Raw genomic sequence first — 27,027 nt, forward strand, 5'->3', positions numbered from 1 at the left:
CTTGTATGGCAGCACCGACATCGGGGTGAATGTGAGGCATAATTGTAAAGCGCTTTGAGCGTCTGATGCAGATGGAAAAGCACTATATAAATGCAGTCCATTTACCATTTACTGCTGACTTGAGAGCTGTCCAGAAGATGCTCACAGACACCGTCCACAGGGAGTCGAAGCAAGAAAAGACCATTGCTGAAAGCTCTGGCTGTTCACAGAGTTCTGGATCAAAGCATGGTCATGAAAAATTGACTGGACTGTCAAGGAAAGCCCATTCCATAACTTGGGGGAGTTTTAGGAGTAGACTGAGGGTGGAGTCAGAGCATCAAGAGGCAACACATGCCGATGTGTTCAGGGCATGGGCTACGTGTTGTATTTCTGGTGCCAAGCCACTCCTGAACATCTTACCTGCACTACAGAGAAAAAGAATTGCATCTTTTCAGATGAAAGTATATTTAACAATTCATTTGAAAATCAAGGTTCCAGAGTCTAGAGAATGAGTGTAGAGGTACAGAATCCAAGCTGCTTGAATTCCAGTATGAAGTTTCAATAGTCAGTAATGATTTGGCACCATGTCATCTAGTGGTGTTGAGCCACTGTGTCTTATCACGTCCAACATCAACCCAGCCATCTACCAGGAAGTTTTAAGCCTTGGTCCCAGTGAATAAGCCATGAATAATGAGCCACGCATGGCTGTGTCAGTGATTGTTTTAAGCTATCACGGATCCGCTAACATGCCTCTATGTACCTGACATGTGCCAGGCATCACCCTCTAGTGAGCTACGACCAACCTGTCTGATGTCCAGCCTCGAATGGCTCGTTACTGCATATAATCCATGTAGCACCATGTAACGCAACACTGGTGCACGTTTAGGCATGGGTTTGGTCCAAACCTCCAGCCCTCCCACACCTGGTCCCTTTAAAGTGTGGGTTTTCAATTCACAGCATCCATTCAAGATGTTGCCACATTTTTTAAACACAGTCCAAAAATAGATGCTCCAGTAATGTCTGGCCAGTGTGCACATCTGTGCACAAGGATGCTGTTCACCGGTGTTCCAGTAATTAAATGCACCAGACCAGCTAGAACCGAACCACGGGTTCCTGGACTGTCGCCTCTGCACTTCTTGTCGTTGGATTTATTTCTTCCACAGCTTATACAACCCCTGGCAAAAATTACGGAATCGCCGGCCTCGGAGGATGTTCATTCAGTTGTTTAATTTTGTAGAAAAAAAGCAGATCACAGACATGACACAAAACTAAAGTCATTTCAAATGGCAACTTTCTGGCTTTAAGAAACACTATAAGAAATCAGGAGAAAAAAAAATTGTGGCAGTCAGTAACGGTTACTTTTTTAGACCAAGCAGAGGGAAAAAAAATATGGAATCACTCAATTCTGAGGAAAAAATTATGGAATCATGAAAAACAAAAGAACGCTCCAACACATCACTAGTATTTTGTTGCACCACCTCTGGCTTTTATAACAGCTTGCAGTCTCTGAGGCATGGACTTAATGAGTGACAAACAGTACTCTTCATCAATCTTGCTCCAACTTTCTCTGATTGCTGTTGCCAGATCAGCTTTGCAGGTTGGAGCCTTGTCATGGACCATTTTCTTCAACTTCCACCAAAGATTTTCAATTGGATTAAGATCCGGACTATTTGCAGGCCATGACATTGACCCTATGTGTCTTTTTGCAAGGAATGTTTTCACAGTTTTTGCTCTATGGCAAGATGCATTATCATCTTGAAAAATGATTTCATCATCCCCAAACATCCTTTCAATTGATGGGATAAGAAAAGTGTCCAAAATATCAATGTAAACTTGTGCATTTATTGATGATGTAATGACAGCCATCTCCCCAGTGCCTTTACCTGACATGCAGCCCCATATTATCAATGACTGTGGAAATTTACATGTTCTCTTCAGGCAGTCATCTTTATAAATCTCATTGGAACGGCACCAAACAAAAGTTCCAGCATCATCACCTTGCCCAATGCAGATTCGAGATTCATCACTGAATTTGACTTTCATCCAGTCATCCACAGTCCACGATTGCTTTTCCTTAGCCCATTGTAACCTTGTTTTTTTTCTGTTTAGGTGTTAATGATGGCTTTCGTTTATATGTAAATCCCATTTCCTTTAGGCGGTTTCTTACAGTTCGGTCACAGACATTGACTCCAGTTTCCTCCCATTCGTTCCTCATTTGTTTTGTTGTGCATTTTCAATTTTTGAGACATATTGCTTTAAGTTTTCTGTCTTGACACTTTGATGTCTTCCTTGGTCTACCAGTATGTTTGCCTTTAACAACCTTCCCATGTTTGTATTTGGTCCAGAGTTTAGACACAGCTGACTGTGAACAACCAACATCTTTTGCAACATTGCGTAATGATTTACCCTCTTTTAAGAGTTTGATAATCCTCTCCTTTATTTCAATTGACATCTCTCATGTTGGAGCCATGATTCATGTCAGTCCACTTGGTGCAACAGCTCTCCAAGGTGTGATCACTCCTTTTTAGATGTAGACTAAGGAGCAATCTAATTTGATGCAGGTGTTAGTTTTGGGGATGAAAATTTACAGGGTGATTCCATAATTTATTCCTCAGAATTGAGTGATTCCATATTTTTTCCATCTGTTTGGTCTAAAAAAGTAACCGTTACTGACTGCTACAATTATTTTTCCTGATTTCTTATAGTGTTTCTTAAAGCCAGAAAGTTGCCATTTGAAATGACTTTAGTTTTGTGTCATGTCTGTGATCTGCTTTTTTTCTACAAAATTAAACAACTGAATGAACATAATCTGAGGCCGGTGATTCCATAATTATTGCCAGGGGTTGTAGTCATTTTGACACCATGATCCAACTTTTAACTTTGTGTTCATCCATTAATGTCTGCAAAATTGCTCTTTGCACTCTGGCGTTTTTTGTTCCTGGACAGTCGCCCATATGCTTCTTCTCGCTGGCTTTAAACACACAGTCATTTTGACACCGTGATCCAACTTTTAACTTTGTGTTCATCCGTTATTGTCTGCAAAATCACTCTTCTGCAAGCTGGCGTTTTGCGTAAATGCTTGTCTTGAGTGCGAGTCATTGCGTTCATGCGCACACACATCGGAGCTCACCTGATCCCTTAACAAGATGTTAAATCTATCATAAACATACTTTTACAGATGCTTAGAAAGAAGGAATGAACATGCAACTGTTTTACCAAGATATTACAATAAAAACATTAAAATAATTACCTTTTAAACTGTTCCAAATACGTTCTCCACGTCAGTGCATGAGACGGAGAGAGAGAAAAAAAAGGTCCAGATGAAAGAAACCTCTGTGATTCCAGAAGCAAGAGGTGTTTTCAAGTGCCAAGCTCTGACAGAAAATGATTAATCCGCTACAAAACAGTTATTTTATGTAGAGCATCTGGCGCACAAAGCAGGTGGAATTGTAGTGCACAAGAGGGCTGAGCCTGTCCAAAATAGCCTGTCCGGTCCACGTAGCTGCCAGGCGCTCAGATAATGGGCTTTTAACAGCCTCATCCTCACCACAAACATGCCTCTAAAATCCTTGTTTGTCCTTGTGGTACCTCGTACACAAATTGCCCCATGCTGCTGTTGCTAAGTTTTGAACTTAGCACCACACTCAGAGATGAGCCTCATTAGCCGAATATTCTGCCTCTAAGAGCCACTATTCTCCCATTATTGTTGAATACCTCCTCTAGTATAAAGAAAACATGCTGCGTGACTCATTATTCACTCACTGTTCATTATTTGGTGGGACCAGGGCTTTAGATGTTTCTGTATGATAAATCTTTTTTTTCTTAAAAACTGATCTGCTGAAATATTCTAATATTTTGAGACATGCATTTTTTATTCTTTGGAGCCGCAGGCTGCAATTATCAAAATTTTAACAAATTAATGCAGCATTTTAGTTTGTGTGTTGTATGTAAAATTTTCACTGTCTGAAATACCTGACAAAAAAAAAACTTTTCAGGATATTCTCATTTTTGGAGATGCACCTGTGTGTGTCTGATTAGTGTCTAACTGAAGTGTTTTAAAGTGGTACACACAACATTGACCACCTTTTGTATTAGTCTGCCATTATGTAGTGCTTCAGGTGAACATACACAAGTGGGATGGGGAGCTAGTCTGAAGAAGGTCGTGTCAAACATTAGAAGAGAGAGGGGAGGAGGGGGGAAAAAAGATTTGTCTCAGGTCTTGAGGTAAGCAACATCTATCAGTATAATGCCCCACTGACAATCGTACAGATACAATCAATAATTCTCTATGTACAAACTTCCTGATTTACACACACTGTACTGCTCCTCTGTTAAAACAAGTCTAAAAGTGAGATTGTATACGTGCACTTTAGTATGGGGCGGGATGTGACTTCATGAAGCAGGTTATGTCCACTGAAGATGGCCTTTTCCCTCTAAAACACCCCACACAATATTACCTACAACAGTGCAAATTTGCCCCATCACTCAAAATCTTAAACTCTCTTAACGGTTAAAAAAAGTGGAAGATGGTGTGTGTGTATATATATATATTAATTGGGGTGTCACAGTACACAGAAGTCATGGTTGGGTTCACACCACAGTAGACATCAAGGTTCGGTATTTATTTTTTGAAACTTTTTAAAACTATCTTTAATCTGGGCAGCAGAAAGCTGCCATCAGGCACTTTAGTACTGTGAGACAAAGTGCAAAAGGAAACTTTTTTCATTAAAAGTTTATGAACTGGATCTTGTCATTCACATTGGGATGAATTTACTGTGCAGCGCGTTGTGTTTTGTTTGTATGACATGCAGTGTGTCACGCCAGATCACCTTCACCATTTTGCCTGTTTTAAGTTTGTGTTTTGTGCAAATGACGCCATCTCACCGACTTTAACCTCACTGTGCAGAGATTTGATCAATGTACAGTGCCACTATTCAGCGCCATCTCATCTGTTAAATTTTACACTAGTTCATATAAAATGTCTATCTTGGTCATAAATTGGTGGCATCTGTCTTAATTTAAATGATTGTACTAATCTCATCCAGTACACTTTCACTTTTAGGTTTGTATTTCGGAAGAAAAAAGTAAATTAACCAATTCCATTTATCGTTCCAAAGTTTCTGGGAGGAATAATCCTGTTGCTTGCTTTAACTGCCCGGTTCGCTGTTCTCTCTGTTCGACACGGCAGGCTGAGGTGGCTGCCCACACCTCCTGCACTGAGGATGAAACTAGAGGGATACAGTGTGTGGACATGAGCAGTGCAGCTCACCGAAATGTTAGTGCCTTATGGAAACAAATACAGCAGTGTTCAGAATAATAGTAGTGCTATGTGACTAAAAAGATTAATCCAGGTTTTGAGTATATTTCTTATTGTTACATGGGAAACAAGGTACCAGTAGATTCTCACAAATCCAACAAGACCAAGCATGCATGATATGCACACTCTTAAGGCTATGAAATTGGGCTATTAGTAAAAAAAAAGTAGAAATGGGGGTGTTCACAATAATAGTAGTGTGCCATTCAGTCAGTGAGTTCATCAGTTTTGTGGAACAAACAGGTGTGAATCAGGTGTCCCCTATTTAAGGATGAAGCCAGCACCTGTTGAACATGCTTTTCTCTTTGAAAGCCTGAAGAAAATGGGACGTTCAAGACATTGTTCAGAACAGTGTAGTTTGATTAAAAAGTTGATTGGAGAGGGGAAAACTTATACGCAGGTGCAAAAAATTATAGGCTGTTCATCTACAATGATCTCCAATGGTTTAAAATGGACAAAAAACCAAGAATCCCCCGCAAAGTCCCTCTGTTAAATAAAAAACGTGCAGAAGAGGTTACAATTTGCCAAAAAGCACATCAACTGGCTTAAAGAGAAATGGAGGAATATTTTGTGGACTGATGAGAGTAAAATTGTTCCTTTTTGGTCCAAGGGCTGCAGGCAGTTTGTGAGACGACCCCCAAACTCTGAATTCAAGCCACAGTTCACAGTGAAGACAGTGAAGCATGATGGTGCAAGCATCATGATATGGACATGTTTCTCCTACTATGGTGTTGGGCCTATATATATCGCATACCAGGTATCATGGATCAGTTTGGATGTGTCAAAATACTTGAAGAGGTCATGTTGCCTTATGCTGAAGAGGACATGCCCTTGAAATGGGTGTTTCAACAAGACAATGACCCCGAGCACACTAGTAAATGAGCAAAATCTTGGTTCCAAACCAACAAAATTAATGCTTTGCAGATGTGAAGAAATCATGAAAAACCGTGGTTATACAACTAAATGCTAGTTTAGTGATTCAGAGGATTGCTAAAAAAGCAGTTTGAACATAACAGTTTTGAGTTTGTAGCCTCAACAGCAGATGCTACCATTATTGTGAACACCCCCTTTTCTACTTTTTTTTACTAATAGCCCAATTTCATAGCCTTAAGAGTGTGCATATCATGAATGCTTGGTCTTGTTGGATTTGTGAGAATCTACTGAATCTACTGGTACCTTGTTTCCCATGTAACAATAAGAAATATACTCAAAACCTGGATTAATCTTTTTAGTCACATAGCACTACTATTATTCTGAACACTACTATATGCACGTGTGTATAGTCATACTGTGTAGAGTCGTACCGTTTATTCTGTGTACAGTTCTGTGCACTGTGTGGTTCAATGCAAATACATGTACTGCGACACTATATATATATATATATATATATATATATATATATATATATATATATATATATATATATATATATATATTATACACACAGTGAGGAAAATAAGTATTTGAACACCCTGCGGTTTTGCAAGTTCTCCCACTTAGAAATCATGGAGGGGTCTGAAATTTTCATCTTAGATGCATGTCCACTGTGAGAGACATAATCTTAAAAAAAAAAAAAAAAATATCCGGAAATCACAATGTATGTGATCACAATGTATTTTAATAATTTATTTGTATGTTACTGCTGCAAATAAGTATTTGAACACCTGCGAAAGGTGCTCAAATACTTATGGTGTTTACTTAAGGTGTTTCAGCTCCCTCCAAAGATTTTCTATTGAGTTCAGGTCTGGAGACTGGCCAGGCCACTCCAGGACCTTGAAATGCTTCTTACGGAGCCCCTCCTTAGTTGGCCTGGCTTTGTGTTTTGGGTCATTGTCATGCTGGAAGACCCAGCCATGACCCATCTTCAATGCTCTTACTGACGGAAGGAGGTTGTTTGCCAAAATCTCGCAATATGAGGTCTGTTAGAAAAGTATCCGACCTTTTTATTTTTTTTTCAAAAACCTGATGGATTTGAATCACGTGTGCTTGCATGAGCAAACCTTGAACCTTCGTGCACATACGTGAGTTTTTTCACACCTGTCGATTGCGTCATTTGCTTGTAAGCAGCCGTTGTGTGAGGATGGGTGGAGTCTCGTCGTTTTTTCTTTGCAAGGAAATGGCGGAACGACTGGAGCAGCGCAACTGCATCAAATTTTGCCAGAAACTGGGCGACAGCCAGGTGGAAACCATTCGGATTATTCAGACGGCTTTCGGTGGCTTTTCAGTCGTGTGACTATCTGAGAAATTGTGGACGAGCTGGGCATGTTACAACATGTCCTGTGAGGCTTCAACACAAAGGCGCTTTTGCTGCGCCATCAGCTTCGTGCCGATGAATTTCGCTGCAACTCTTTTCATGGCCAAATCTTCTGTCACAGGGGAATGTGCCGAAAAAGTGCTGATGTCCACCTCTTCCGCAATTTTCGGATAGTCACACGACGGTCCCACATCACCACAGCGTTCACTTTGGAAATGATCCGGTCATTGCAGCATGTTGATGGCCGCCCAGAACGCGGCTCGCTCTCCACTGTTGTGCGGACATCTTTAAACCGGTTGTACTGCTCCTTAATCTGTGTGATGCCCAGAGGATTGTCACCGAAAGCCGTCTGAATAATCCAAATGAGTGGCAGCTGTGTGCACGCAAATGCCTTGATGTCAGAATTCAGACAACGGGCAGACTGGCTGAATGGGTGACTGCGTGATGCCATCATGTCAATATGGACCCACATCTCTGAGTAATGTTTCCAACATCTTGTTGAATCTATGTCAAAAAGAATTAGGGCAGTTCTGAACGCAAAAGGGGGTCCTACCCGGTATACTAACAAGGTGTACCAAATAAACTGGTCGGGTCAGGCTCAAAATTTGTCAAATCGTCCCTCATATATATGAATTAAAGCTTATTTGTAACTTTAGGGATCATTGCATGACATGAAGTGGCACTGTGACTCAAATTTAAAGAAAAAAAAATGCAGTTAGGACCAACCAGCATTCTACCTCACATTGCTCCATCTGGATGTAGGCACAGCGTTCTTACAAGAAAATGTTCACCTCATGTCAAACCTCATGTCGCGTCTTCAGATCATGCATTTGACAGCTGCATCACCTAAACATAGGTCGGCTGATGGAGGCGAAATGTAAATGCGAAATGAGTGTGCTATATTCGTAACAGCTTGACACTACAGACTGTAACTGAGACGTGACATCAACAAGCTTTACGGAGAGGAGGCTATAAGATGCTACAGTACTAGTGCTACCTGAACATGCTACAGCTTGACTACAAGGACAGGAGACTGTTTCACATGAGCACAGAGCAGGAACCGGCCTTACTGAGAATCTCCGCTGTTTCACACTATGGAGATGCTGAAACCACAAGTGCTCACCAATTTCAACATATGTTTAAAAAAAGAAATGCATAATGTGAGGATAAATATTGTGTTTTCCTCAGGAATTTAAGACTGACAAAAGTATTGTCAGTGTAGCTTTACGGCTGAAGCTCTGAGCAAAGCTCGGTGACTGTGTGCACAGGAAAGCACCTCCAGCTGTAGTCGTCGTCTGTCATACAACACACACACACACATACAAACACATTCACTTGCACAAGCATACAAACCCTGAAGTTAGGAACGATTTCTATCGTCACAGCACTAGCATTTTGATTATCATTAAGTTGAGATTACACACCGTACCATTCATCTCTGAGGAGAGGCACCCTTCGTTAGTCCCCCCCCCCCCACCACATATATAAACAAAGGAATTCTTAATTAGTCAAAGGAAGAAAAAAACAATTGCATGATTAAAACAGAATGTCAAGAAAACTAACCACACCTATTTTAGTTGGAACCACCTGTGTTATGAAACATTTTGACTTCAACCGCAATGGTTGAGAAGCTTCACAATCAAGATGATCAGGTGAAATTCAACAGGTTAACTAGTCCTTCTTATGGTCAGTCATTTATAACCAAGCTCTGAAGCACTTTCAACATCATCAAACTGTAACAGCTGTCCCTCGGTGAAAAGAGTTATTTTAAATGAGGCAGAATATATATTCCCCATTTGAGATGGGATTCTGGACCTACTCCATGACATCTCTACAAACAGCCCTCAGACAACACGGGAGCCGCAGAACCAACAAACTGGCTGTACTTTCACACTAGTCGTTAACTGTACATCTTCCACATGACAAACACACTTCATTCACTCTGAAATCGCAAGTTTGCATGACCTTCATAGTTACACTGGAAGCCTACTGTGTGAGGCAGCGATTCTCCTCACTGCTCTGCATATTCTGTCATCACCCTGGGTTTTCAGCAGCCACTGCTCACTCATTCAGTGCTCACGCAGAGATTGAAAAAAGAAAGAAAGAAAAAAAAAATCTGCTCCACTCTGCTATTAACATGCACGCAATAACTGAGAAGCATTTTGGACTTCTTTGTATGTCGCATACAACCAGAAAAATTTGGCAGATTAATTTGGCTATAAAAACAACAGAAAAGTGCAAATGTTTGCCTTTTTATTGTTTGACAGCTTGTGTTTCTGCCCTGCATCGCGCCTTTGTATACAAGTCCTCGTTATTTTAATAATATTAAAAAAACAACAAAAATTCTATGAACGAAAACTGATCTGACCAGCATAAGTGGTAGGAGAGCACAAGAGTGTGAAGAGGATTAGACAGCAGGTCCTAGATCAGGGTCTGATTGCATTCTTTTTCAAGCTCCTGCAGAGGAACCCACTGCACACATATTAACAGATATACTCACAAAATGATTACACACACACACACACACACACACACACACACACACACACACACACACACACACACACACACACACACACACACACACACACACACACACACACACACACTAGCTTAGATGAGTCTGGCCTCTCCCTCCATGTCTGGCGGTAGACTGCACACTCCGGTGAAGTGCATCTCTTTTGACTTGCTGCTCTGTCCTGCTCCGGCTCGGGTCCCACGCTCCCCCAGGCTGGGAGAGTGCTGTTGCACTTGAGGGTCTGCCAGTGTCCCACGGGGGATTCCACCTGCCCGTCTCTCCTTCAGGAAGACTTCTAGTCGACGCAGCATCTGCTTGGGGTTCTTTTTGGCAAACAGCTCCACTTCTGAGAGGGTAGAAACAGACACATGGCAGAGTGATAATCTGTACAACAACTGTGTTGCTCCAATATGTCCAACACATGCATGATCAAAGCAAACCAACTATATTAATAAATACAATGAAATAAGAGTTAAAAACAAGGGAAACTCATTTATAGGCAACACCTTCACCCCACTAAAGAAATGTCAACAAATCAAATTTATTAATTTGTATAGCGCCAACTGACGATAAAACTGCCTCAAGGCGCTTCACACAACACGGAAGAAGACAGAACAAAATGAATTAAAAGATTACAAATATAATAAAAGCAAAACCATAAAAAGTACAAGAATAAAAACACAACACAATATACTAGTGGTAAAACAAGGAGAACAAATGAGTCTTTAGTCTGGATTTAAAAGTCTCCACAGTATCTGACTGCCTTATGTGCACCGGGAGATCATTCAGTGCAGGCGCATGATAAGAAAAAGCTCTGTAGCCAGCAGACTTTTATTCATCCTGGGAACACAGAGAAGCTCTGCACCCTGCGAATGCAGGACCCGAGCTGGTACACAGAACTTAACCAGGTCACCCAGGTAGGGAGGTGCCAGTCCATGAACAATTTTATAGGCCAGTAACAGAACCTTAAAATCTGATCTCCCAGAGACAGGAAGCCAGTGAAGGGATACCAAAATGGGCGTAATATGGTCAAACTTTCTGCTTCGTGTCAAGAGTCTGGCAGCAGCATGTTGAACCAGTTGAAGACCCCTAATGGTGGACTGCCGTAAACCAGAAAATAAAGCATTGCAATAGTCCAATCTAGACAAAACAAATGCATGGATCAGTGTCTCAGCATCAGCCATAGACAGGATGGGATGAATCTTTGCTATATTTCGGCAATGGAAGAAAGCAGTTCTCGTAATGTCTCTAATGTGGAGGTCAAAAGACAAGGTAGGATCAAAAATTAGCCCAAGGTTCCTCACTTTGTCCGTATAATGTATAACACATGAACCTAAGCTAAATGCTAGCTGGCCAAATTGGTGCAGATGCCTCACTGGACCAAGAACCATCATTTCAGTCTTAGAGTTTAAAAGCAGGAAGTTACTAGACATCCAACTTCTCACTGATACAAGACAATCTTCTACAGATTTTATGTGAATGAGATTATCAGCAGTTATCAGCATGTACAATTGAGTATCATCAGCATATCAATGAAAGGCAATCCCAAAACGCTGCAACATATTCTCAAGGGGTGCCACATAAAGGAAAAAAAGCAGAGGGCCCAAGACGGACCCCTGCGGAACCCCAAACTTCATGTCACTAAGATTAGAGGTAGTGCTGATGTATAAAACACAATGAGAACGACCGGACAAGTAAGACATCAACCACACAAGGGCACTCCCAGTAATCCCAAAATGATTATCCAGCCTATCAAGTAAAATATGATGAGCCACGGTGTCAAACACAGCACTAAGATCTAACGGCACCAATACCATAGTGGTGTCTGAGTCCATTGCTCTCAGAAGGTCATTCACTACTTTTGTGAGCGCCGTCTCTGTGGAGTGATAATTTCTAAAAGCAGACTGCAGTGGCTCAAAAAGATTATTCTCCTCAAGGTGGTCCACGAGCTGCTGCAAAACCACTTTCTAGAATTTTAGAGCAAAATGATAGATTTGATATCGGTCTGTAATTTTTCAATACACTAGGCTCAAGATTAGGTTTCTTAAGTAATGGTTTAATCACTGCAGATTTGAAACATTTAGGAACAGATTCAGAAGTTAGTGAGAGATTAACAATTTCCAGCACAGTCAGCCCAAGAGTGGGCCACAGGTCCTGAAACAGTTTTGTTGGTACAGGATCAAATAAGCAGGTTGTGATTTTTGTAGATGTCACAAGTTTCGTCAGCGCACCTAGTGAAATACTATCAAATTCTGTAAATCTAGGTAACACCTCAGCATCCACCTCCATAGCAGGGTGCAATGGCTGGGCCAAGGCATGCTGGGATATGCTCAACCTAATGTCTTCTATTTTCTTCTCGAAATAATACAATAAGTCAGGGCTTGACATAAACCAATTTGCCCCACTGGCCCACAGGGCCAGTAGAATTTAGAAATTAGTGGTCCACAGTGTAGGAGCACTGGCCCATGGTTTTGAGTGCGAGAGTTCATGATATTCCACCTTGAAATCCTGCAAATAAAACTGCCTATATAATATAAATCAATCCAGAAAAAACATAAAATAGTCTCTGGACCATGAAGTTAAAAAAAAATAGAATTTATCAGAGGGCATTCTCAAGTGTAAAAAAATAAAGTGACTCCCATAAAATTTAGAGAGCATTTTTTAAGCAACCCTCACAGTTGGCTAACTCACAGTCAGAAATGTAAAATACAGATGTAGGTCCATATCAAAACTAAAAAGTATGCCTTCTCTGGATTGGAGTTATAGATCTAAAAATTGGGAAGAAAAAAAAATGCTTGGCTCCTTTGCTAATGTCACCGTTTTTCACAGAGGCAAGCTGGTTAGACTTTTAAACTAGATTCAAAACAGCCAGGGTCTACCAGGACCAAGCATATACTTTACTAGTCAGCATACGACGGATTGGCCCTGCAGATTTGGCAGAAAACCTCATTCTTCTCTTGGTCATGACCAAGCCATGGCCATTTCTGTGGCCAGGTCGGGACAAAACCTCTCTACCTCTTGTTTCTTTCATATCCTACTGGTGGTTGGCTCTCACTGCGGTATTGTATCACTTCCTGTTCCGGAGCACAGCGGTGTTTTGCTGTATCTGTTAACTGTTTAATCTGCGCAGTTAGATTGATCTAGTTATCTAGATTACGATTTGTTTCCCAGTGTAATCTTTACGTGCCTTAACTAAAGCACTCCTTCTGCTGAATCACCTCTAAATTATTTACACATTATTCACTTTGTGTGTTTTTAGGAATCCGCTAGCTTAGAGTAGCTACTAGCTCTTAGCCGATTTAGCATGGCGGCTTCTCCTGTCTCTCCCGCACTTTTCTGCTCTGGGTGTGAAATGTTTAGTTATTCCTCGGCCTCCTTTAGCAGTAACGGTACTTGTAATAAGTGTAGCTTATTCGTAGCTTTGGAGGCCAGGCTGGGCGAATTGGAGACTCGGCTCCGCACCGTGGAAAATTCTACAGCTAGCCAGGCCCCTGTAGTCGGTGCGGACCAAGGTAGCTTAGCCGCCGTTAGTTACCCCCTGGCAGATCCCGAGCAGCCGGGAAAGCAGGCCGACTGGGTGACTGTGAGGAGGAAGCGTAGCCCTAAACAGAAGCCCTGTGTACACCACCAACCCGTTCACATCTCTAACCGTTTTTCCCCACTCGACGACACACCCGCCGAGGATCAAACTCTGGTTATTGGCGACTCTGCTTTGCGAAATGTGAAGTTAGCGACACCAGCAACCATAGCCCATTGTCTTCCGGGGGCCAGAGCAGGCGACATTGAAGGAAATTTGAAACTGCTGGCTAAGGCTAAGCGTAAATTTGGTAAGATTGTAATTCACGTCGGCAGTAATGACACCCGGTTACGCCAATCGGAGGTCACTAAAATTAACATTAAATCGGTGTGTAACTTTGCAAAAACAGTGTCGGACACTGTAGTTTTCTCTGGGCCCCTCCCCAATCAGACCGGGAGTGACATGTTTAGCCGCATGTTCTCCTTGAATTGCTGGCTGTCTGAGTGGTGTCCAAAAAATGAGGGGGCTTCATAGATAATTGGCAAAGCTTCTGGGGAAAACCTGGTCTTGTTAGGAGAGACGGCATCCATCCCACTTTGGATGGAGCAGCTCTCATTTCTAGAAATCTGGCCAATTTTCTTAAATCCTCCAAACCGTGACTATCCAGGGTTGGGACCAGGAAGCAGAGTTGTAGTGTTACACACCTCTCTGCAGCTTCTCTCCCCCTGCCATCCCCTCATTACCCCATCCCCGTAGAGACGGTGCCTGCTCCCAGACTACCAATAACCAGCAAAAATCTATTTAAGCATAAAAATTCAAAAAGAAAAAATAATATAGCACCTTCAACTGCACCACAGACTAAAACAGTTAAATGTGGTCTATTAAACATTAGGTCTCTCTCTTCTAAGTCCCTGTTGGTAAATGATATAATAATTGATCAACATATTGATTTATTCTGCCTTACAGAAACCTGGTTACAGCAGGATGAATATGTTAGTTTAAATGAGTCAACACCCCCGAGTCACACTAACTGTCAGAATGCTCATAGCACGGGCTGGGGCGGAGGATTAGCAGCAATCTTCCATTCCAGCTTATTAATTAATCAAAAACCCAGACAGAGCTTTAATTCATTTGAAAGCTTGACTCTTAGTCTTGTCCATCCAAATTGGAAGTCCCAAAAACCAGTTTTATTTGTTATTATCTATCGTCCACCTGGTCATTACTGTGAGTTTCTCTGTGAATTTTCAGACCTTTTGTCTGACTTAGTGCTTAGCTCAGATAAGATAATTATAGTGGGCGATTTTAACATCCACACAGATGCTGAGAATGACAGCCTCAACACTGCATTTAATCTATTATTAGACTCTATTGGCTTTGCTCAAAAAGTAAATGAGTCCACCCACCACTTTAATCATATCTTAGACCTTGTTCTGACTTATGGTATGGAAATAGAAGACTTAACAGTATTCCCTGAAAACTCCCTTCTGTCTGATCATTTCTTAATAACATTTACATTTACTCTGATGGACTACCCAGCAGTGGGGAATAAGTTTCATTACACTAGAAGTCTTTCAGAAAGCGCTGTAACTAGGTTTAAGGATATGATTCCTTCTTTATGTTCTCTAATGCCATATACCAACACAGTGCAGAGTAGCTACCTAAACTCTGTAAGTGAGATAGAGTATCTCGTCAATAGTTTTACATCCTCATTGAAGACAACTTTGGATGCTGTAGCTCCTCTGAAAAAGAGAGCTTTAAATCAGAAGTGCCTGACTCCGTGGTATAACTCACAAACTCGTAGCTTAAAGCAGATAACCCGTAAGTTGGAGAGGAAATGGCGTCTCACTAATTTAGAAGATCTTCACTTAGCCTGGAAAAAGAGTCTGTTGCTCTATAAAAAAGCCCTCCGTAAAGCTAGGACATCTTTCTACTCATCACTAATTGAAGAAAATAAGAACAACCCCAGGTTTCTTTTCAGCACTGTAGCCAGGCTGACAAAGAGTCAGAGCTCTGTTGAGCTGAGTATTCCATTAACTTTAACTAGTAATGACTTCATGACTTTCTTTGCTAACAAAATTTTAACTATTAGAGAAAAAATTACTCATAACCATCCCAAAGACGTATTGTTATCTTTGGCTGCTTTCAGTGATGCCAGTATTTGGTTAGACTCTTTCTCTCCGATTGTTCTGTCTGAGTTATTTTCATTAGTTACTTCATCCAAACCATCAACATGTTTATTAGACCCCATTCCTACCAGGCTGCTCAAGGAAGCCCTACCATTATTTAATGCTTCGATCTTAAATATGATCAATCTATCTTTGTTAGTTGGCTATGTACCATAGGCTTTTAAGGTGGCAGTAATTAAACCATTACTTAAAAAGCCATCACTTGACCCAGCTATCTTAGCTAATTATAGGCCAATCTCCAACCTTCCTTTTCTCTCAAAAATTCTTGAAAGGGTAGTTGTAAAACAGCTAACTGATCATCTGCAGAGGAATGGTCTATTTGAAGAGTTTCAGTCAGGTTTTAGAATTCATCATAGTACAGAAACAGCATTAGTGAAGGTTACAAATGATCTTCTTATGGCCTCGGACAGTGGACTCATCTCTGTGCTTGTTCTGTTAGACCTCAGTGCTGCTTTTGATACTGTTGACCATAAAATTTTATTACAGAGATTAGAGCATGCCATAGGTATTAAAGGCACTGCGTTGCGGTGGTTTGAATCATATTTGTCTAATAGATTACAATTTGTTCATGTAAATGGGGAATCTTCTTCACAGACTAAAGTTAATTATGGAGTTCCACAAGGTTCTGTGCTAGGACCAATTTTATTCACTTTATACATGCTTCCCTTAGGCAGTATTATTAGACGGTATTGCTTAAATTTTCATTGTTACGCAGATGATACCCAGCTTTATCTATCCATGAAGCCAGAGGACACACACCAATTAGCTAAACTGCAGGATTGTCTTACAGACATAAAGACATGGATGACCTCTAATTTCCTGCTTTTAAACTCAGATAAAACTGAAGTTATTGTACTTGGCCCCACAAATCTTAGAAACATGGTGTCTAACCAGATCCTTACTCTGGATGGCATTACCCTGAGCTCTAGTAATATTGTGAGAAATCTTGGAGTCATTTTTGATCAGGATATGTAATTCAAAGCGAATATTAAACAAATATGTAGGACTGCTTTTTTGCATTTACGCAATATCTCTAAAATCAGAAAGGTCTTGTCTCAGAGTGATGCTGAAAAGCTAATTCATGCATTTATTTCCTCTAGGCTGGACTACTGTAATTCATTATTATCAGGTTGTCCTAAAAGTTCCCTAAAAAGCCTTCAGTTAATTCAAAATGCTGCAGCTAGAGTACTGACGGGGACTAGAAGGAGAGAGCATATCTCACCCATATTGGCCTCTCTTCATTGGCTTCCTGTTAATTCTAGAATAGAATTTAAAATTCTTCTTCTTACTTATAAGGTTTTGAATAATCAGGTCCCATCTTATCTTAGGGACCTCGTAGTACCATATCACCCCAATAGAGCGCTTCGCTCTCAGACTGCAGGCTTACTTGTAGTTCCTAGGGTTTGTAAGAGTAGAATGGGAGGCAGAGCCTTCAGCTTTCAGGCTCCTCTCCTGTGGAACCAGCTCCCAATTCAGATCAGGGAGACAGACACCCTCTCTACTTTTAAGATTAGGCTTAAAACTTTCCTTTTTGCTAAAGCTTATAGTTAGGGCTGGATCAGGTGACCCTGAACCATCCCTTAGTTATGCTGCTATAGACTTAGACTGCTGGGGGGTTCCCATGATGCATTGTTTCTTTCTCTTTTTGCTCTGTATGCACCACTCTGCATTTAATCATTAGTGATCGATCTCTGCTCCCCTCCACAGCATGTCTTTTTCCTGGTTCTCTCCCTCAGCCCCAACCAGTCCCAGCAGAAGACTGCCCCTCCCTGAGCCTGGTTCTGCTGGAGGTTTCTTCCTGTTAAAAGGGAGTTTTTCCTTCCCACTGTAGCCAAGTGCTTGCTCACAGGGGGTCGTTTTGACCGTTGGGGTTTTACATAATTATTGTATGGCCTTACCTTACAATATAAAGCGCCTTGGGGAAACTGTTTGTTGTGATTTGGCGCTATATAAAAAAATTGATTGATTGATATAGCCTGTCTCTCTCCCTTAACTCATCACTAAGCTTCCTCTTCTGGACAATTCCTTTAGCAAAACTCTTTCCTGGTTGCTGTCCAGGTTTGGATGAATGTAGTTTTATCATATTTCAATTCGAATTTCAAAGCGTTCTGTTAGATTTGTGTCTTGTTCATCTTCGTTTCTTGCAGCTTCCCGCGCATTTAAAGATGCTAATGAACATTGCTGAAGAGCGGTGACGGAAACGGCCAAACACATGCTCCACGCATCGACAACATACATTTCAATATGTGTGAGATTCTGAGGGAGCATGGAGCATGGTCAGGGATTGGTATTGATAAGATTTTAATCCATGTTGATACCATTATCGATTCAATACGCATCAATCAGAAGCATTAATCACATTAAGCAAGTGAACTTTAATAAACTTTTTTTAAAGTATTTATTTTACATCGTGAGTTAATGTAGTTGTTTTATGTTCAAGCAAAAAATGTGACAGGAGGAAAAAAACACAACAGGATGAATTCCATCATCACACTAAAATGTACTCCAGTCAGAATAAAAATACAAGCTGGTAATTGATGTTATTTTTCATATTAGGCTGCAGCTATATGTTTTACTTATTTCAAACTAAGTTACCTCTTATGTCATTATTTTCAAAAAAAAAGTCACCCTGCTTTGTTCTGTTCAATTTATATCAAAGTTTGCCTGCACATGCCCAGGAATGTTTGTTTGGTGTTTACATCAATTCTACAAAGTTCTAAAAAACAATAAAATGTTAACACTTGTCTTTATAGCAGTTCTGTAATTTCAGAAATGCAACACAAAACAAAAACAAATTAGAAAAACTTGGGACTATATGTAAAATGAAGAGAAAATTAAAATCTTGCAATATTCCCAGTTTCTCCACTTACACCCATAAAAGCCAAAATTCTTCCAGAGTTGTGTCTTGGTGGCTTCCCTCACTCATCTCCTTCCAGCATGGTCATGTAGTTTTTGAGAACTGCCTACCTGACACAGATTTACCATAAAGTACCACACTGATTGTATTTCTGAATTATTGATATAAATGAAGTCTAAGAAATATTCAGTGACTTGGAAGTGTTCATGTTTTCATGATATGACATTTCTCAAGAAAGCTGGCTGTAAAAATGATTCTTACATTTCGAATAAACTGCCCCATCCCAACCATTTTCTTTCTTGGAAAATGTTGCAGGCCTTAAATGTAGGAATGGATAAATATTAAAGAAAATAAAGATGACCACACAAAACATGAAATATGTTGGTTTTATACTGTCTGCAGTAAATAGTCAAATAAAATGTCAGGATCATTATGGGTCCAACACCACATAGTTCATATCATCCAACTTTTCTGAATTGGAGTTATAAAAAACACAACAAAAAGAAGAATTACAGTGGGGCAAAAAAGTAATTAGTCAGTCCCCGATTGTGCAAGTTCTCCTACTTAGAAAGATGACAGAGGTCTGTAATTTTCATCATAGGTACACTTGAACTGTGAGAGACAAAATGAGAAAAAAAAAAAATCCAGGAAATCACACTGTAGGATTTTTAAAGAATTTATTTGTAAATTATGGTGGAAAATAAGTATTTGGTCAATAACAAAAGTTCAGCTCAATACTCTGTAACAATCTTTGTTGGTAATGACAGAAGTCAAACGTTTCCTGTAAGTCTTCACCATGTTTGCACACATTGTAGCTGGTAGTTTGGCCCATTTTTCCATTCAGATCTCCTCTAGAGCAGTGATGTTTTGGGGCTGTCGCTGGGCAACATGGACTTTCAACTCCATCAACAAATTTTCTATGGGGTTGTTGTCTGGAGACTGGCTTGGCCACTCCAGGACCTTGAAATGCTTTTTACAGAGTCACTCCTTAATTGCCTAAGTGGTGTGTTTGGGATCACTGTCATGCTGAAAGACCCAGCCACATTGCATTGTCAATACTATCACTGAAGGAAGGAGTTTTTGCCTTAAAATCTCACGATACATGGCCCCGTTCATGCTCCCTTAACACGAATCAGTTGTCCTGTCCCCTTTGCAGAAAAACAGCCCCAAAGCATGATGTTTCCACCCCCATGCTTCACAGTAGATATGGTGTTCTTGGAATGCAACTCAGCATTCTTCTTCCTCCAAACACGACGAGTTGAGTTTTTACCAAAATGTTCTATTTTGGTTTCATGATATTCTCCAAATCCTCTTCTGGATCATCCATATGCTCTCTGGCAAACTTCAGACAGGCCTGGACATGTACTGGCTTAAGCAGGGGGACACGCCTGGTACTGCAGGATTTGAGTCCCTCTGTGCATAGTGTGTAGCCTATGCCAATTCAACAAGCAGATCCACCTTGGATTTGCTGTGGCGACCCTGAGTGCAAACAAGGGAGCAGCCGAAGGGACTTGCTGTGCATAGTGTGTAGCCTCTTACTTTAGTCCCAGTTCTCTGCAGGTCATTCATCAGGTCCCTCCGTGTAGTTCTGGGATTTTTGTTCACCGTTCTCATGATCATTTTGACCCCACGGGATGACATCTTGTGTGGAGCCACAGGTCGAGGGAGATTATCAATGGTCTTGTATGTCTTCCATTTTCTTACAATTGCTCCCACAGTTGATTTATTCACACCAACCTGCTTGACTATTGTAGAGTCACTCTTCCCAGCCTGGTGCACATCTACAATTTTCTTCCTGGTGTCCTTCGACGGCTCTTTGGGCTTGGCCATGGTTGAGTTTGGAGTCTGACTGTTTGAGGCTGTGGATAGGTGTCTTTTATACAGATAACGAGTTCAAACAGGTGCCATTAATACAGGTAACAGGTAGAGGACAGAAGAGCTTCTTAAAGAAGAAGTTACAGGTCTGTGAGAGCCAGAAATTTTGCTCGTTTGTGTTTGACCAAATACTTATTTTCCACCATAATTTACAAATAAATTCTTTAAAAATCCTACAATGTGATTTTCTGGATTTTTTTTTTTTCTCATTTTGTCTCTCACAATTGACGTGTACATATGTTGAAAATTAGAGACTTCTCTCATCTTTCTAAGTAGGAGACCTTGCACAATCAGAGACTGACTAAATACTTTTTGGCCCAACTGTAAAAACACACAGTTGAACTGTATATAGAAAAACATTATAAGCTGTTATCTTTATTCATTCATTTTAAAAGCTCAAATGTGTTTTATGGCACTATAAGAATTGTATTTGTGGAAGATGGTACAAAAAAAGGCTCTTTTGATAATGAAGGTTGCAGACCACTGACCCATTCATAAAATTTTCATCATACTAGTCTGAGAAGCAATAGGTATAATTGTTGCCAAAAAAAAAAAAAAAAACATATTATAGAGCTAGACAAGTGGATTAAGTAACAAGAGTAAAGGCTATGTTTGGGCTGCATAAGACAAGCACAAGGCCAGTATTACAGAAAAGCAAAGTATAAAGTGCACAGTACGTTCACATAAAAGCAGTGGATCATGTAAAAAATGGATATAACTTTACATACATTCAACATAAAATGAAAATGTTCTATCATGCAATAGATTTACAAATACAATATTTATTGAATACATGCGCATGATGTGATGATTAATGCTACATTGAGGCTCACCAGCTCACCGTCGGAGGCAAATACCTGGGGCCACTACCTTGGACTAGGAGGATCAGTAACGAAATTAGTGCTACTGGTCCTTCAGTAGGCTCAAAAAAATGTTTCTCTAACACTGGAATGTAAGATGTAACATGTTGAGCCAGCAACTTGCAACTATTTTCTCACTTTCCATGAGCATACAAGCATACTATTTATTTCTAATGGTATGAACTTTACATCATAAAAGTTTTTTTGCCAACAATATCTTTTATTGATTTTTCATTTAGGAAAAAAAAAAAACATTTGCATACATTTAACATATGCGGAACATGGTTTGCATCTATACATTCACATTTGGGGGTCTACATATTGTTTCTTTAGATTAGAACATATTTAACATGAAAGAGTTTCATTTTTGAGGGCTACAGAGTAAAAATTAAAAAGAGTTAATAATAACAAGAAAGGTCTATTCTACTTCTTCTCTTATGTTTGTTAAATCCTTTGTTGCGTATATTTAATGAATGGGTCCCAAATTTTGTAGAATTGGTTTTGTTTATGTTTGATTGTATAAGAAATCTTTTCTAAAGGGAGTGTTGTAGACAATTCAGAAATCCATCTCCCTATACTTGGACGCTTAATATCTTTCCAACAAATTGCTATCAGTCTTTTTGCTAATAATGTACACAAATTTATAAACATTTTCTGACTTTTCTTGAATTTTATTGCCTCTGGATAAGTGCCAAAAATAAAAAAAAAATTGGAGTAAATTAGTTCTGGACACTTCACATATTTTGAATGTGATTTGTCACTTCCTGCCAAAACATTTGTATTTCTGTACATTGCCAAACACAATGGAAGAATGTACCTTTTTCCACACTGCACATGGTGCATGTGTCAGGAATAGCACAATTATATTGGTTTAGCTTTTCTGGGGTTATATATGTTCTCATCAGCCAGTTGTACTGTAACAATTACAGGCGTGTATTAGACGTTTCTGTTTGTGCTTTTTTACATGTTTCCTGCCACATCTCTAATGATATGTCAGTACCAAAGTCCTCCCTCCAAGCCTCCAGTTTTTTTTGTTTTTTTTTTTACAGATGTTTCAGTGCAATCATCAATCAGGTGTTTAGAGAATTTTGATATTAGTCCCTTTGCCCAACAATCCATGTCCATCATTTTTTCCATGATAGACAATGTAGGAATAAATAATGTTTGATTTTGTTGTGTTCTAATAAAATTTCGTAACTGTAAATATTTGAAAAAATGGTTATGGGAAATGTTAAATTTATTAACCAATTCTTGAAACTGCATCAATACTTTTTGTTCGTTATAAAGATCACCAATCTTTTCCAGCCCTTTTTTGGCCCAAGATTTAAATCCCCCGTCTGCTTTTCCAGGAGAAAAAGCATCATTGCCCCATATTGGGCTGAAGACTGAGAGAGAGGACCGGTCAGCAAAAAATGTCTTAACCCGATACAATACTGCAATCATATTTTTGACCACAGGATTTTTTTGTTTTCTTTTGCAGGAGCGATGATTTTGCAGAGCACATATACAGGGGAAGTGGCAAATTCAGTTCCATTTCTTCCATTTCTTTCCAAACTGGAGGATCATTCTCTGTAAAGTAAAATAACAATGTTCGTAGAAGTGCAGCCCAGTAGTAAAAAGTTGGGTTAGGGCATTTAAGCCCTCCCCTGTCAAATGGCAAGTATAATAAAGACAAGCGTGTCCTGGGACGTCTGTTATTCCATAGAAAACAAATAAACAGTGTTTTTAATTGAGTGAACAGGTTACTTGGAGGAGGGAGTGGAAGGTTTTGAAAAACATACAGGAGTTTAGGCATTATATTCATCTTAAGTACATTTATTTTCCCTATTAGAGACATGGGTATTGTTTTCCACCTATCTAGTGATTCTGTAATTTCTCTTAATAGTGGTTCATAATTACTGGTTATTACATTTTTAAGTTGAGGTACAACAAGAATACCTAGATAAGTAAAACGATCAACGATTTTGAATTGGGATACAATTGAAGGTTTTGCATGGTCAGCCTCATTTAAAAACATTATAGACGATTCTGATTTATTCAATTTGTATCCAGAGATTATTCCAAATGTATTTATCAGCTGTAACAGTTGAGGAATAGATTTTTCTATATTTTTAAGGAATATGATCACATCGTCGGCACAAAGAGCTAATCGGTGTTCTTGTTGTCCAATAGTAATCCCTGAGATATTTAGGTTTGTTCTTATAGCTATTGCCAGTGGTTCTATCGCAATAAGAAACAACAATGGCGATAAGGGATCTTCCTGTCTGCAGCCTCTCTGTATGGAAATTTCCTTTGAGATGTTACGATTAGTCATTATTTCGGCATAAGGTTGTGTGTAGAGTAATTGAATCCATTTATTGAAATTATCACCAAAACCAAAACGTGTAAGCATTTGAAACAGATAAGACCATTCAACCCTTTCAAACGCCTTTTCTGCGTCTAGTGACAGTATTGCTGTGTCAAGTGCTCCTTTTTCAAAATGAAGTATATTTAAGAGTCTTCTAACATTATGGAATCCTTGTCTATTTTATACGAAACCATTTTGGTCGCTATGTATAATACTTGGAAGTAAGTCTAATCTCTTTGCAAATATTTTACTTAAAATTTTTAGGTCTACATTTAAAAGACTAATTGGCCTTAGTTTTTCGCATTTATTATTTGGTTTACCTGGCTTTGGCAACAATGTTATGAGAGCTCCTCTGAGGGTGGCAGGCAGGGACCCATTATGAAATGATTCTCGATACATAATACATACATACAATACATAATAGTGGGTGTATCAATTTAATTTTGAATACTTTATAAATTTCCACTGGTATCCCATCAGGGCCCAGGGTCTTCCCTCCTTTAATATTATCGATGGCCACAGATATTTCATTAAGGGTTACGTCTTTGTCCAATTCATTCTTGGGTTCTTCTGTAATTTTTGGGATTTGTAAATCATCAAGAAAGTTATTAAATTCTAATGAATTTGTAACCAAATCAGAATTTGAACTATAAAGGTTTTCATAATATGTTTTGAATGCTTCATTTATTTCAACTGGATCAACTATGCTTTCATTATTACTGTTAAGTAATGTTATAATGAGTCTTTCATTCTGTACTTTTTGATACACCAAGCTAATACCTTGCCAGGTTTTTTCCCCCTGGTCATAAAAGGTCTGTTTCAGTCGTAGTAAACTCGATGTTGCTTTTGAGGCTGATAGTTCATTGTATTGTGCTCTCATTAGAATCATTTCCTGGTGAGTTTTTTGACAACCTGACTGAAAATATTGTTCTTCCAAGTATTTAATTTTTGCTTCTAATGATTTAACTTTCTTGTAGGTTTCCTTGGCCTTGGAGCTAGTTATATTAATTATTTGCCCCCTGATAAAGGCTTTGAATGCTTCCCATCTGGTACTTTGACATTTTTGTTGTATTGGTTTCAAAATAGAAATGAAAGAAAGTCAACACACCCTGGATCCGTCAGACATTTTGTTTTAAATCTCCATTTAGGAGTGTCAGTAATAAGTTTTGATTCTTCATAAATCAAAGAAACCAGAGCATGAGCTGATAAAAGAATAGGGTCATAAAAGACATTTTTTAATGTACATTTCAGTAATGCAGACACTAGAAAAAAGTCTATACGAGAATAAGACTGATGTGTGCTGGAGTAGCATGAAAATGTTTTGGTATTAGGGTTGCATTCCCTCCATATGTCTATTAAATTAATTTCTTTCATAAATTGTTTAATCACCACTCGACTTTTTGCCTGTGATTGATCTACTCCTGAACTCTTATCAAAAATGGGCCCCAAGGTGCAATTAAAGTCACCAGCCATTATACATAGCCCAGGCAAGGATGAGACCATTAAAAATGAATTTTGAAAAAATGTTGGCTCATCAGAATTAGGAGCATACAAATTTACCAGGATTATTTTTTTATTGACAATGGTTCCTTGAATGATTATGTATCTCCCAGCTTTGTCCTTAATAATTTTGTCTATTTGTAAAGGAATAGTATTATGGACTAAAATCATTACGCCCCTTGCCTGAGATGTAAAAGGAGCTGAGTAAATATTTCCCTTCCACCTCCTCCTCACCTTCAGCTCGTCTTCTGATTTTAAATGTGTTTCTTGGAGAAATATTATGGTTAATTGAAATATTTTTATCCTATTCATAACTTGTTTGACCTTTTTCTGCAGCCCTCTACAATTCCAAGATGTAATTTTAATTTTTAATTCCAGTTATTCATTAACTGATAGTTGAAAGATAAAATCCCCTTTCTAGTATTGTCAAGGCAAACCAGGTGAACATGTACAAAGAACCAAAAAAATAAAATTATAAAGTATATACCCCCCCTCTCCGTAAGTTCAGGCATTTCCCCTTTAATTGTTCCACTTCCAGAAGGCAAAAATCTGTTCCTCGCTACGTGAGGAGCAGTATAACTATACTGAGGTGCTAAAATGTAAATAAAAATTGTAGCTGCTCTGCCACTAGTATCTTTCTTTCAAGCAACAAAAATTCACAGGTCTATAACCTGCATCAGGTGAATATTTACTGAATACTTAATAACTAAAGCCTGGTTTATTTTAATTATTCCAAGGAAAAAAAAACAAAACAAAAAAAAACACACAAGCCTTGTGTTTATCAGAAAGAACACCTTCATTAGCCAGTACCTTTTACATTTTACTTCCACCCATCAGTTCTCCTGATTGTTTGACTTAATCCTCCGTACGAAGACTTCAGCCTCTTCTGCGCTGGTATTGTAGGTCACGATGAGGCAGGCAGGGTGAATAATACCGTACCAGAGCCCCAGTTGACGGAGTTGTCTCCGTGCTTCGTCAAATCTCTTTATCATCTTGTGCGTCTCAGGTGGCACGTCCTGGTAGAATCATACTGGCTGATCCTTGTAGAGGATTTGTCTCTTCGCTCTGGCCGCGCGCATCACAGTTTCTTTGTCCCTATAATTCAGGAATTTCATTATAAGGGCTCGGGGTGTGGAGTCAGCAGCTGCGCGCTCTCTTCTTGGTCCCAGTCTGTGTGCCCGCTCCACTGTAAGTTTCACCCAGAGTGGTGCAAGGTCGAGTACCTCTGGAAGCCAGCTTTCCAGGAAACCACAGGCATCGCTTCCCTCTGCTTGCTCTGGCAAGTTCACTAATCTCAAGTTTGAGCGCCTGGATCTTGCCTGTAAGTCCAACACACTCTCCTCCAAGGATTTATTCTTCTCTTCCAGACATGTTACTTTGTTCTGAAGTACATTTACTGTGTCTTCTGTAGAGGATATTCTTGATTCCGCCTGTGTGATGCGCGTAGTGCAATCGGCTACATCTTTCTTCATATTCTCTGTTGCAGTCAGAAGGTCTTCAAGTTTGCAACGAAATCAGTTTTCATTATCAATAAATCTGATTTCATGTCCTTAATAGCTGCCATTATTCCTCCTAAAGTAGCTTTTGACTCCTCAAGAACTTGCCGCTTTTCTGTTGTAGCGGTGCTAGCTGATTGAGCTACGCTAGCGGTACCCTCGCCAGCCTCTGTTTCCATTGCTTTTTCGTTACCCTTGGGTTTGGCCGTCACGGTGGCAAAAGTTGACAAATCTGATTGTGTTCGACCCCAAGTACTCTTCTTGAGGGACATTGGGATCTCCCTCTACGATTCTGCTGCTTAAAAAATGAGTTACACGTTTGCA

At 39.6% G+C, this 27,027-nt stretch overlaps 1 protein-coding gene across 3 annotated transcripts in view; it reads right to left on the reverse strand.

The window, feature by feature from the left end:
- Positions 1 to 9,671: 9,671 nt before the first annotated feature.
- The window catches only part of elmod3 (ELMO/CED-12 domain containing 3), a 67,149-nt gene continuing 49,793 nt past the window's right edge, over positions 9,672 to 27,027 (reverse strand). For all 3 annotated transcript variants that reach the window (XM_034169878.1, XM_034169875.1, XM_034169877.1), the window contains exon 13: positions 9,672 to 10,411. In XM_034169878.1, the coding sequence (XP_034025769.1) occupies positions 10,161 to 10,411 (251 nt within the window). In that variant the 3' untranslated portion in view covers positions 9,672 to 10,160. The remainder of the gene's footprint in view (positions 10,412 to 27,027) is intronic.

This window comes from Thalassophryne amazonica, chromosome 5 (assembly GCF_902500255.1).
Source record: "Thalassophryne amazonica chromosome 5, fThaAma1.1, whole genome shotgun sequence".
Classification (NCBI taxonomy): Eukaryota; Metazoa; Chordata; class Actinopteri; order Batrachoidiformes; family Batrachoididae; genus Thalassophryne; species Thalassophryne amazonica.